Source organism: Tamandua tetradactyla, chromosome X, assembly GCF_023851605.1.
Source record: "Tamandua tetradactyla isolate mTamTet1 chromosome X, mTamTet1.pri, whole genome shotgun sequence".
Taxonomy (NCBI): Eukaryota; Metazoa; Chordata; class Mammalia; order Pilosa; family Myrmecophagidae; genus Tamandua; species Tamandua tetradactyla.
Genome location: NC_135353.1, coordinates 153,132,868 through 153,147,386, shown reverse-complemented (window position 1 = coordinate 153,147,386; position 14,519 = coordinate 153,132,868). Strand labels below are relative to the sequence as shown.

General features: G+C 31.8%; 1 protein-coding gene across 4 annotated transcripts in view; it reads left to right on the top strand.

Moving 5' to 3' along the window:
* The window catches only part of CNKSR2 (connector enhancer of kinase suppressor of Ras 2), a 370,581-nt gene that overhangs the window by 204,386 nt on the left and 151,676 nt on the right, over positions 1 to 14,519 (top strand). For all 4 annotated transcript variants that reach the window (XM_077146892.1, XM_077146891.1, XM_077146890.1 and 1 more), the window contains exons 7-8: positions 995 to 1,054; positions 7,739 to 7,807. In XM_077146892.1, coding sequence (XP_077003007.1) covers positions 995 to 1,054; positions 7,739 to 7,807 — 129 coding nt within the window. The remainder of the gene's footprint in view (positions 1 to 994; positions 1,055 to 7,738; positions 7,808 to 14,519) is intronic.

Sequence of the window (14,519 nt, the reverse complement as noted above, 5' to 3'; positions counted from 1 at the left end):
ATTTTTTGCTGCTTATCCCTTATGTTTTAGATTTTAAGTTCATTCAATTTCATTAACATGTAATGTTCTTTAACGTATTTTGCTTATGAAATCAGTGTTTTGAAATGCAAAGCGCTTTTGTAGGTAAAACTCAGGTAATTATTTTCCTCCGAACAGAATTTAAAGGAATAGAATCTTCCTTAGAGGAGAAAGTAGGCCATTCACAGAATCATTTATTCTTTTTGATTAAGATATTTCATTATTTAAAATGTAAGTTCTTTATTGTGATATTATTTCCCTTTACTTTAAAACCCATCACTATCCATAATTTAAAATTTTCATTTGTTCTGAAAGCTTCCACAAATTCAGTATTTCTGAATACGTTTTAAACTTAATGAAGCTTTTTTCTAAAATGACTTTAGTTAAATACAAAATGAAATCTTGCTCTCTATATTGGAGAGCACATTGCCCCACATTATATCTTAATTGTTCATGTGGAGATGATTGGATATAATTTTTAAGGTTATGAATAACAGATAAAGGCAGAAAATACAGGATAGTCCACAATAGCAGAAGAAAGAAATCCATAGAAGTAATATTTTATCACCCTTCTTTCTCTAGTTAGTTATAGTTCCTGTGGCTCTGTAGAAATCTACTTTTTATTGTGTAATGTGCAGCAAGTTTAATATGGTACTGCCATGCTAATATTTGAGTCTTGCATTGCAATTTTTATTTTGCCACAGAACTTATATTATGAAATTGAGGGGTTAGGGTGGAAACTGAGGTGAGTTCGTTCTATAGGATATTGAGTCACCATGTTGCCTTTTATAAATCTTATAGGAAATTCACTTGTCAAGTAGTTATATGATTAAGTTGACTATAGGCTTCTTCCCACAAAGTTTAGAAACCAGAATTTTTTTCAAAAGTGAGGTTATAATGCATTTGAAAATATTCTAGTTGCTTCACAGTTTGTTTTTTCTTTCTCTTTTCTTTTCTGATGCTTTCTGTTTCTTAGGGTATGTATATTAAATCAACATATGATGGTCTCCATGTAATTACTGGAACCACAGAAAATGTAAGTATTGTAACATTTCAAATTTTGGTGTGTGTGTTTTTCCCTTTCATTATTAAACACCTAATTTTATACATCTCGCATGATTACAGTTGACTTTTACAGATACACGAATAGATTAGGAGATAAAACTAAAAAGACATACCAAGTTAGTAAGTGCTGATTTCAAGAGATTTTCAGTGATTATATTTAGTTTAGAATAGCTACTTACTTAAAGTAAATCAGATGTTTTCTGTTCACAGCCAGAACAATTTGTCTTTGTTAAGTATTTTCTGGTTCATGACAAGTTATTGTGACATCTAAAAGAAACCACTTCCATCTGTCAAATATTTTAGTTATTTTAAGCATCTTAACTCATGCAAGAAAGGAACACCAGGTAAGTCAGGCTTTTTGAATACTTAACAGTATAATTCAGCTTAATTCAATGGAGGGGCAGTATGGTATATAGTTCAGTGGTTTTTATAATGTGGTCCCTGGATCAGTAGCATCAGCCTCCCTTGGGAACTTGCTAGAAATGCAAATACTTGGATTTCACCCCAGACCCACTGAATCTGACACTCTAGGGCCCAGCCTTCTGCTATTTTTCATGAGATTCTGTTTTAATGGAATCACAGGCATGCATAAGTTTGAGAACCACTGAAAAACAGTGGGTCAGAAATCCCTAGGCCTAAGTCCTATATTCAAATCTGCTTTTTAATTGTAATGTAGTTTTTGGCAAGTTGCTTACCCTCTGTTCTAGTTTGCTAAAGCTGCCAGAATGCCATACACCAGAAACAGAACAGTTTTTACAAAAGGGAATTTATTAAGTTGCAAGTTTATAACTTAAAATGTCCAAATTAAGACAAGGCTATAAAAATGTCCAAGCTAAAGAAACCAGGGAAGAATACCTTGACTCAAGAAGGCCAATGATGTTCAGGGTTTTTCTCTCAGCTATGAAGGTACATGGCAATGTCTGCTAGCTTTCTCTCCAGGCTTCTTCAAAGGCTTCCACAAGGGCATTTTCTTTCTTCATCTCCAAGGGTCTCTGGTTGTGTGGGTTCTGTTGACTCTTAAGTTTTTGCCCTCTTAAAAGACTCCAGTAATCAACCCATCTCCATGGAAACCACCTAATCAAAAGTTACCACCCACAATTGGGTGAGTCACATCTCCATGGAAACAATCAAAAAGATCCAAACCAACAATATTTGACAAGGATTAAAGGACATGGCTTTTCTGAGGTATACAATAGATTCAAACTGGCACACCCTCTCATTGCTTAAGTTTTCCTCAGTTATAAATTGGAAGTAATATCTGGCCTACATACCTCACTATGTTATAAAAATCAAATAAACTAATAAATGTGAAAGACTGTGTTATAAAGAGCTTCAGAAATGTGAGGTAATCGTGTTGGACATTATATGACCAGTATAATAGATTTGAATAGCATAATAAATCAGTATTCCTGCATTTGGTTGTCTCATATTTTCATTCTACTCTTCTATAAGCAGGTGCTGAGCTTTTAATTGATTTTTTTTTCAGAAAGATTCTGACAGATTACATGTTTATGCTATGTTCCTTTAAAGAAGGCTGAGTAGAATTAGTTTAATCTCAAGTTGTTATTGATCTCGACATTTTGCCAGAATTTTTTTTGTAGAATTTTCTTTTAAAAATCAACATTCTCTTCATCTAATTCACCAATTCCTTTAATCGTTTATTTATCTTTCCGTAATTCTCTTGGTTTCTTGTAAAAGTTGAAGCACGTAATATACGTTACAGTTAGATTCCTGTAATGGCTTCACATTTTCGTATTATATGAGATTCATATGGAATAAAAAATATCAGTTAGATAGAGTATGGTTTGCAGTATCTTACTGCATTTCAATATTTTTAATAGTTCACATTATGCACCAACTGATCATTGTCATTTATTTGTATATTTATTTGCTCATTCATTTATTCATTTGTTCATTTAACATACCTCTGTTTCATGTCTGCTGTGTTCCAGGCATGGTGTTAGGTATTAGAAGAATTTTAAAAATAATCTAGATTGCGACCCTAAAGAGTGTATAGCCAGTAGGAATTCATCTGTGTAAACAGGTCACATAAGTTGCATGGACAGGGAAAGGAAATAATAGTAAATGCTGCCAAGTGATATCAGACAAGCAATCACAGAAATGGTGATTTTGAACCATATCTTGAAACATTAGAAGGAATGTACTGAGGTCTATAAAAAAAGTTGAAGGCAGTGCAACAGTGACTCAGTGGAGAATTCTCGCCTGCCATGCCAGAAACCTGGGTTCAATTCCCTGTGCCTGTCCATGCAAAAAAAAAAGTTGGGCACCATGTCTTGCTCGTACTAATTACTCAGTAATATGAGTGCTCAAAAGAAAGATTGAATCTTTATTTCAGGTATGAACTATACATTAATGGTTCATCATTTAATTCTTTTTTCTTGAAAATGTTATTATTCTTGATATCTTCAGCTTTTGATGATTTGGAGATCTGTGTTTTGAGTCCTAATAAAGCATCTCACTAAAGTAAGAAAGTTGTTTTGTTTTCCTGTGACTTAAGTTTTCTCATACATAAAATGAGGGGTTGGACAAAATTATTTCTAGGATCCCTTTTAACACTGAAAATCGGTAATTTATATAACATATTCCCTTTTTTTATTAATTAAAAAATTAACTAACACAACATCTAGAAATCATTCCATTCTACATATAATCAGTAATTCCCAATATCATCACATAGATGCATATTCATCATTTCTTAGTACATTTGCATCGATTTAGAAAAAGAAATAAAAAGACACAGAAAAAGAAATAAAACGATAATAGAGAGAAAGAAATAAAAATAAAAAAAATAAAAAAAAACTATACCTCAGATGCAGCTTCATTCAGTGTTTAACATACTTACATTACAATTAGGGAGTATTGTGCTGTCCATTTCTGAGTTTTTGTATCCAGTCCTGTTGCACAGTCTGTATCCCTTCAGCTCCAATTACCCATTATCTTACCCTATTTCTAACTCCTGATGGTCTCTGTTACCAATGACATTTTCCAAGTTTATTCTCTAATGTCGGTTCACATCAGTGGGACCATACGATATTTGTCCTTTGGTTTTTGGCTAGTCTCACTCAGCATAATGTTCTCTAGGCCCATCCATGTTATTACATGCTTCATAAGTTTATTCTGTCTTAAAGCTGCATAATATTCCATTGTATGTATATACCACAGTTTGTTTAGCCACTTGTCTGTTGATGGACATTTTGGCTGTTTCCATCTCTTTGCAATTGTAAATAATGCTGCTATAAACATTGGTGTGCAAATGTCTGTTTGTGTCTTTGCCCTTAAGTCCTCTGAGTAGACAGCTAGCAATGGTATTGCTGGGTCATATGGCAATTCTATATTCAGCTTTTTGAGGAACCGCCAAACTGCCTTCCACAGTGGTTGCACCCTTTGACATTCCCACCAACAGTGGATAAATGTGCCTTTCTCTGCATCCTCTCCAGCACTTGTCATTTTCTGTTTTGTTGATAATGGCCATTCTGGTGGGTGTGAGATGGTATCTCATTGTGGTTTTGATTTGCATTTCTCTAATGGCCAGGGACATTGAGCATCTCTTCATGTGCCTTTTGGCCATTTGTATTTCCTCTTATGAGAAGTGTCTGTTCAAGTCTTTTTCCCATTTTGTAATTGGGTTGGCTGTCTTTTTGTTGTTGAGTTGAACAATCTCTTTATAAATTCTGGATACTAGACCTTTATCTGATATGTCGTTTCCAAATATTGTCTCCCATTGTGTAGGCTGTCTTTTTACTTTCTTGATGAAGTTCTTTGATGCACAAAAGTGTTTAATTTTGAGGAGCTCCCATTTATTTATTTCTTTCTTCAGTGCTCTTGCTATAGGTTTAAGGTCCGTAAAACCACCTCCAATGTAAACTTCATAAGATATCTCCCTACATTTTCCTCTAACTGTTTTATGGTCTTAGACCTAATGTTTAGATCTTTGATCCATTTTGAGTTAACTTTTGTATAGGGTGTGAGATACGGGTCCTCTTTCATTCTTTTGCATATGGATATCCAGTTCTCTAGGCACCATTTATTGAAGAGACTGTTCTGTCCCAGGTGAGTTGGCTTGACTGCCTTATCAAAGATCAAATGTCCATAGATGAGAGGGTCTATATCTGAGCACTCTATTCGATTCCATTGGTCGATATATCTATCTTTATGCCAGTACCATGCTGTTTTGACCACTGTCGCTTCATAATATGCCTTAAAGTCAGGCAGCGTGAGACCTCCAGCTTCTTTTTTTTTCCTCAAGATACTTTTAGCAATTCGGGGCACCCTGCCCTTCCAGATAAATTTGCTTATTGGTTTTTCTGTTTCTGAAAAATAAGTTGTTGGGATTTTGATTGGTATTGCATTATCTGTAAATCAATTTAGGTAGGATTGACATCTTAACTATATTTAGTCTTCCCATCCATGAACACGGTATGCCTTTCCATCTATTTAGGTCTTCTGTGATTTCTTTTAATAGTTTTTTGTAATTTTCTTTGTATAGGTCTTTTGTCTCTTTAGTTAAATTTATTCCTAAGTATTTTATTCTTTTAGTTGCAATTGTAAATGGAATTCGTTTCTTGATTTCCCCCTCAGCTTGTTCATTGCTAGTGTATAGAAACATTACAGATTTTTGAATGTTGATCTTGTAACCTGCTACTTTGCTGTATTCATTTATTAACTCTAGTAGTTTTGCTGTGGATTTTTCAGGATTTTCGACATATAGTATCATATCATCTGCAAACAGTGATAGTTTTACTTCTTCCTTTCCAATTTTGATGCCTTGTATTTCTTTTTCTTGTCTAATTGCTCTGGCTAGAACTTCCAACCCGATGTTGAATAACAGTGGTGATAATGGACATCCTTGTCTTGTTCCTGATCTTAGGGGGAAAGTTTTCAATTTTTCCCCATTGAAGATGATATTAGCTGTGGGTTTTTCATATATTTCCTTTATCATTTTAAGGAAGTTCCTTGTATTCCTATCCTTTGAAGTGTTTTCAACAGGAAAGGATGTTGAATCTTGTCAAATACCTTCTCTGCATCAATTGAGATGATCATGTGATTTTTCTGCTTTGATTTGTTGATATGGTGTATTACATTATTTGATTTTCTTATGTTGAACCATCCTTGCATACCTGGGATTAATCCTACTTGGTCATGATGTACAATTCTTTTAATGTGTTGCTGGATTCGATTTGCTAGAATTTTGCTGAGGATCATATTCCCTTTTTTTACATACCTGTGCAAAAGTTTAAATTTCTTTGCATTTTATATACCATCTATCATTTTGTTTTATACCATGACTAGAGCCATTTGCTTGGTATTTTTCTTCTAAAGTTTACTTTTTAAAAAGCACTTTTAAAAGTGCTATTGTGAACCAAATAGCACTGGGACAGATTCTGTAGTTATAGCTTTATTAAAATAATGATTCAAAATCTTTTTAGGATTGTTATATGGTACTTGTCTGATATGGTAACATACCCCACCTCCTAAAGATGTTGTGTAATAAATACATTTTTTTTCTTCTTATAACACCTTTCTTAGATTTGGGTTTACATCCTAGATGAATCTGTACCTTTAATATTATACTTGTGTAAATACTTCAGTAACTAGAACTCTGGATATCTGTCATCTTGGAATTCTAGTCTATGGCAAATAGTTTTATTATGAATTTTTCAAATTTTGTTTAATTGAGGATAATATTTTTTTATGATATCTGTTTTTTAAATAATTGGGAATTGGCAGTTAATCAAAGGTAAAACAGCTAGAAATCACTTTTAAAGTAAACCCTAATCTGGGGTCTCGAAAGTAACATTTAAGTTTGTAGATTACACTACTTTATCATTCTCTCTTAAATCTCATTTTGGTTTCCTGAAGGTTTCTTAGAACTTGTCAACATTAACTTACCAGAGTTGTTTCTTTGTTTTTATTTTTACTCTCTTATGGGAGTAAACAAAAAAAATGATGGAAATGTTACATCCTTTGGAAGTGTTGCAATTTTAGTTCACTTACTGTGATTTTGTTTTTCAGAGTATTTTATATATGACACATAAGAAATAGCCTGCTCTTATAATTGCAGATTTAGAGAGAGAATATTATACCGTGCAACCTTGAGCTAACTGCTGTTTGTTCATCTTTTAACTTGCTTTTATGGATTATTCAAAGTTGATGTTATTAATGAAATAAGTTTGTAATTTAATTATCAGTCTTCAAAGCTTTGATGCCGATAATATATGCATGTACTTGAACATATTGATTTGCTAAAGTTAATGTGATTTTTGTAGAATCAAAGTACTAGAAAAGATCATGTTTTGAAATAGTTTTGTAACAGCTGCCCAGTACAGCCTAGCAGGGTTGCTTGTATAAAGTTCGCAATGGTTAATATCAATTATCATTTTCCGTAAATGGTGTCAGAAATATCTTATTCTTTTATAACATATATAGTTTTACGTTTCCATTTCCTGTCATTAGTTATACACAGAATACAAAGAGTTCAATACTAGTAACTATTTTTATTAGTGTAATTCCTTGGAGATTATAACTTAAAATACATGGTCAAATTTAAGGAGATTAATTTATTTTAATGTTACCAGAGAGAGGAAATGGCTGATAAAAATTAAGTTCTTTATCATTTCTTTTATGTTAAATTTAGTCACCTGCAGATCGGTGCAAGAAAATCCATGCTGGCGATGAAGTGATTCAAGTTAATCATCAGACTGTGGTATGTATAATTACCTTAAGAGTCAGTGGGAGGAACTAATTTAAGGATTTGTAAAGCTTTAAAAGAATATCAGTGAAATGAAGTGCCTGTTTGTGTACAAAATAATTGAATCTTTTATTTTAATCATTGAATAAATATCTTTGTTATTTGATGGATTGTAAGGCATGATTTTAAAAGAACATGAGGAAATATTGCTGGTATTTGAGATTAGGTATGCATTTCTATTTGAACAGATTGATAACATTATACATCCAGTGGACTAGGATAGTAATATTGCCGTAGAAATTAATTTGGCAATGCATATAAATTCAATATTTTGGCTATAACTTCTTAAAATTTTCTTTTAAAAATTACTGATTACCTAATATATATGATTTGTAACAGCATGCATTCCTTTATCTGACATTGATTTCTTTTTATTAAAGTACCTGGTGAAATTTTTTTTTATTTTATTTTAAATATAGACTTTTAAAATTTTTAAACTCTAGTAGCTGAATTAGCTCTTTATTTCTTCAAAGAGAACAACAGGTTTTTTTGTTGTTTTGTTTTGTTTTGTTTTAGTTTTGAAACTATTGCATAAAACTATTATATCTAACTAAATAAATTAATTAAATTTTCTTGCCATATGAATCTTATGAATCCCTTTTTACTGCTAAGAATAATAGTGGCATTCTGTGCCTATGGTACATTTTTAAGGGCTATTTTTTTTTAATATTAGATTTAGAAAATGAATATAATATGATTTTCATTTCAGACTGTTTTCTTTGTCTCAGTTGATTCACTTGGTTCACCTCTGCAAAAATAAGGCATGCTGTCCTAAAAATAAGTTAAAATAATCTAGTATTATTAATATAGTAATCTTCATTTGAAAAAAAATTTTTCTGATATATATTGTTATAACTCACTAACTCTTCAGAATAAATAATTATCTCCCATTACAATTTTTAACTGAATTTGCTTCTGCATATCCTAGTGGTAAAAGAAACTTTTAAAAAGTTAAGGCTAGGGCGGTACAACAGTGGCTCTGTAGCAGAATTCTCGCCTGCCATGCCGGAGAACCATGCAAAAAAAAAAAAGAAAGGCTATATTTTGAGTGTAGAAAGACTTGTGTGAAAAGGCTGATCTTTCTCAGTGATTCTGTTCTTAAGGCAAAGGAGTCCATTTTAATTTTTGCTTTGATAAGACTGGAGTCTGTGATATTTTAGAAAGGCCCCTAAACACTAATGATTAAAGTCATGATGTTTCTTCTATAAGTTTAATGTCTTTAATGTAGTAAAACTTAGTGAAAGTTTCCAAAAAACCCTAAATTTGTGGACCTAATGTTGGCACTAAATAATACAGAATATTGGTAATTGACAAAGCCTTTCCACATAATGAAAATTTCAATGACTAGAAAATTCTCGTTTTTAAAGAAACTACAAAGTGGTTGTCCTGACTAAAGTTTCTTATCCCATAGGATGAGGATTTGGGTAGTGGAATAAAGCAGCTGCTTCCGTCAGACTGGCAGCTTTCCCTCTTCTAATGTTTATGCTGCCTCCATTTCTGAAATGTGACCTTAAAAAATATATGTTAGATAGATGCTCCATGGGTTTCCAGTTGATTGAATCTAAGAAGATAGAAAATAGTCCCTAATGGAAAAAAAAAATTGTTTAAAGAATACTATTCATGGAGCAAATTCAGAAGCTTAACAAATAGATATGAATATCTATAAAAGTCTACAAAGGAATTAATAAAATCTGCATGGACTGGTGACATTTAAATACTACAAGAGTATGTATATACATGTTTGTATCATAGGAATATTCTAAAATAGTGAGAACTACACAGAATGATGGTTAGAGAAATTTGATTCTGGTTTTTGCTCTGAAATTGACTTATGGTTCTAGGTGAGTCAGGGTAACTATATGAGTGTCAGTTTACCTTTTTATGATAATAGTAATAATCGTAGCCAACATTTATTGAGTTCTTACTCTTTGTCAAGCATGATGTTAAGTACTTTACATGTTTTATTTCATTCACTCCTAACAATAATTCTGTAAAGAAGTTGTATGTGGAAATTAAGGCTCAGAAAAGTTATCTAATTCACCCACAATTCACAGCTGTCTGACTCTGTGGCCCATGCTTACTTCAATTTTATCATACTCCTTCCCAAAACTAAAATTATAAAATTATCCAATGAAAAGGGAAGAATTCTAACAAGCAAGTAAATAAATATCAGGATTCTTTGAGAGATTAAGTGGGACCAAGGATAACTAAAGTAAGTGAAACTTACATAACTGAGGTAAGAAATCAGCTGACCTGAAGTTAGAATAGGGTTGAATTTCAACTTCACCACCACTTCCTCACTCAGATATATAAGATTAATGTGATAAATCTATCACAGTGCTGGCCATACATTAGAAGCTCAATAAAAATTAATTTTCTCACTTCTGTTCCACCCCTCTATCTCCTATAACTAGACCAATTAGAATTCAGTTTCTTGGCAGGATGCTACTAGAGCCTACAAATTGGTTTTGGGTTATAAAGAGACATTCCCTGGCATGGAAATATATTGAATTCCATCAAAGTAGCCTTGATTAATAATAGGATCATTTACCAGATTTTCTTGTTTGTGTTCAAGTAAGAGGTATATTTGGGCAAGGATGGTACATTTCATTAAATGCAGCCTATTCTGCCCTCTTTTTCTTACTGTTGCCTGCATTGTGTTCTATACAGTGCTTTAAGTTCTTACTGGACAATATACAGAGGAGGTGAAATGCAAATTATTTGTGTTGTTAATGTGAAAGGTTTGGTTGGTTGATAGATTAATTGAAACAAGTATAAATTATTTATAGCCTCCTGTTATCCCTTCTCTCCCTACATTCATTACCATGGACATTAGGTGTCAGTTAAGATGTAATAGTAAGTTACATTAAAGCATGACCTAATACATTTGAAATATATATTTAACATTGTTTAATCCATTGATAAATTGATCAGAATAGTGAGAGATTGCCAATTTTATTCTTTACCAATTTAGAATCAATAATAAAAAGAGGAATGTTACATCTTATTATTTTAGACAGTATTAGCCCAGTTTGTCATTTTTATAACTCTAAAATTTCCTACTGTTTAAGTAAACCTTTAGTGGATACTGATGTGTAATATAAAATTTGATACTTTTCCTTATTTTAAGATACATGTAAAATGATTTGAAATTTTTCCCTAAGAGTCTGAGAAAGTTGAATGAATTACAGATGAATTCAAATACTATTTTCTGAAACTGCTAGTGTGGTATATCTTCAACATGTCCAATTCGTTGTCTATGTTTCTAATTTCCTTTTTTTTAAAAAAAAAGTATGTTTTCTTATTTGAAATCAAACTGGAAGTTTTATGTCCTTTTACATGTTGCTATATTCTTTATTGTAAATGGCTTTTAAGCTTTTCAAACAATATATTTCTATGATTGAGAAACTGTGGCTGCCAGGTAGGAAGAAGAAAAAAATATGAACATTCAAGCAAAGCAGACTGAGTCATATTGCATGCCTTCCCTGCCACTGAAGATTCAACTCCTCAAAAGCTGCTGGAATCTCCCAAGATTTTTTCCACTTCATCTGCCACTACATCCCTCTCTCTGGGAGATACCTCGGCATAGTTTGAACCAGCAACTCTGCCCTCATGATGTACCTCTAATACCTTTTTTAGCTGATAAGAGTATTTATAGTTTTTTAAGCTATTTCAGCATATTCCTAATGAATCTGTTCAATTTCATGTTAATACTATTTTTGGTGTGTAAGTGTTTTTAAAGATTTTATCCATAGTAAAAACGGATTATTTTCTTCTTAGGAATCTCAGTTGAAGAGTGGCATATACGGTGATTGAATCCAGCATTCTGAAAAATTTCCATTTATTTTGTATTAATATTAAAACATTCACTATTGTTTTAAAGGTCTCTCTGGAACCTAGTGACTATATTGTGGCAAGAAACAAGTAGTTCAATAGATGTGGCTATAAAAGCTGCTGGAATAAAAAATAACCAGATGGGGATAGTCAAGAAGATAGTCTCCAGCAATAAGGATGTTGGGAATTGAATAGTGAGATATGAGGGATATATATATACTGTAAACTAGTGGTTTTTGTTACCCCCAAAGTGGTAAATATCACTGAGCAAGGCTTGTAGGTGATGACAGAACACATTGAAGGACTATTGAGTCATCTGGAAACATCATTCTAACTTCATGTTTACAATTCTCAAAGAAGTCTCCCTTATTCTCTCTATTCTCACTCTCGTCTCTCCTTTTTAGCGGTATCCTCACCCTCTTGTTCCCTCAACTCCAGAACCACAGAAGAATATTGTTAGAAGGGGAAGCTAACAGAATCAGAAAGGATGGAGAGTGTGGTAACCCATTAAAGTTCCTCTTTGTTTATCCTTCCCTCTCACCTTACTATCCCTTCCCTGGACTTAAGCAAGAATTAGTTACTTAAGTACCTCATTGAGTGGAATCAGTATTGTGATATGTCTAAAACCAAATGTGCTTTCTTTCTTTCTTTTCTAATTATTAAACTGTCTTTATTTTTTAGTTTTCTTCTAATCCCATTTCTTCTCCTTTCCTTTGCCACTCTCATCCTATTCTCACTTGACTGTTTCTTCTCCATTTGTCACCTCATTCAGTTTTCTTTATTCTTGCCTATATTCTCTCTTCTCCTTCCTCAAAGGAGAAAATACTCATTTTCCGACTTTCCCTATACCAAAAAATATAAATATAAATAAGTGAGATCTCAAATGACAGTAGTTCTGACATACTCCATCTTATAAGCACAAGTTGTTACTGAAGTACAGGGATTAAATATGTTAGCGTGGCATTTAATGTATTTAACATGCTGCTTAGTGATAATACCCTATAATAACTATATTAGGATTCTAAGAAATTGGTATCCTAAAACAGAACAAGCAAAGTGTTCTCTTATAGAAGAGAAAAAAGTTACTGATGAGGCATTTACAAAACATTAAAGAAAACAGTGCATCATAGATTTCAGTTGCTTATAGTAATATTTTATTTCATATTCTACCTTTACAGTGGGTAGTTTATAAAATGATAGATTTTCTCCTTTTATTTTACATTGAACATTGTAGATTTGATGAAAATTTGTGAAAACTAGTTATGAAGTATGACATTGATATAAATTACATTTTTGGTCTAGAGTAATCAATTCATTACTTTGTTGTTTTCAAATACTTCCTGATTTTTCTGTTATCAAGCTAAAATGTATTACCTTAAGTATTTATATAAAGGAGATAAAGTTATATGATGATATAGTTATGTCAACTTTTTGTTAACCAGTTTATTTTCTCTGCTGATCCCTGCCTTCTGATTTGTCTTATTTATGCAATTCTTAGTTTCACCAGGAAATGAGCAATTGCTTTTTAAAATGGTTATTCTTTTATTTTTATTATTAGAATATATCTTTCAATGTCAACCTGCAGTTAATATGATCTGGTCATTTTACATTGAATCAAAAACGTTTCCTTATAAGTGATTATTTTGTGTATTTAAGATATATCTATTGGCTAAACTTCTTACCTAATCTGGTTTATTAAGTGTGTAGCTCATTTTGCAAATCAGTTTTCAATATTCTCAGTGCTTTTCCTACCCCTGTCAAAACAGAAAGATAATGTGCCAGCCACAATTACCTAGTCACTTCCTATTTGTTACAGGGGTAGGCAATTAGTGGATAACATTTAGTTGCCTGATGAGGATAAAAAATTTCATCAGAGAGAAACATATTAGAGCAATAATCTTAAATTCATTTCAGATTATTTAGCTCTCTGACTCAAATTCAAGTGCTATTCACTAAATGAACATTCTGATCAGCATGGCAGCTGAAATTTTAGGTAATGGAGCCACTCATTACTTTTACATTTCCACTCATAGTGTTCCTTCTACATTTTCTTGCCCTAATACTGGGCAATAGGGATTTTTTTTTAATTGGGACAAATAGAAGACTGAATTCACTGTGACCTTTTTAGAACTGACATTGAGTTACCTTTTTGTGTGAGTTGCTAGAATTATGGTAAAACAATTTCTGAAGATAATTTCTACAGTGGAAGTATTTATAACTAGTATGGAAATTCTTAAATTTAAAAATTTTGTTAACAAATATTTAGGCTGCTGTTTTATTTAGTGTTAAATGTATATATACATGTCTTGACTTTGTGTTTTAATATAGACATCTATTGCAATGTATGCTCGGATTTTCATATAAGCATTTTTGTTGAATATCTACTAGTAAATAACATTTAAAAAATTATAAATACAAAAATTGTAAATTTTTAAGCATGTCACTTTTGGAATACTAGGGGTTTTCTTGTTATTTAAATATTTTTCATTTGGGCTCCTAAATTAAATTTAAGCCTAATTTTTTTCATATGTTTAGACATGTTTTCTTTATTCTTTCTCAAAATTCATATAAATAGGAGCTTTAGATTTTGAGATGAAGATACTTTGTTTCATCCCTAAGTTTTGGCAACCAAGAGTCATTTCTTTTTATTTTAAAATACACACATGTATAGAATCTTTGCAAGAAGAAGAGAAATGAAATATAGGAGAGAACAACTGAAATTTAATAACTTCCAAATATATGAAAATATAAAATTGTTTTAAAATGTAACCTATATATATATATATATATATATATATATATATATATATCTTTATAAAAATTTAAGTTATAA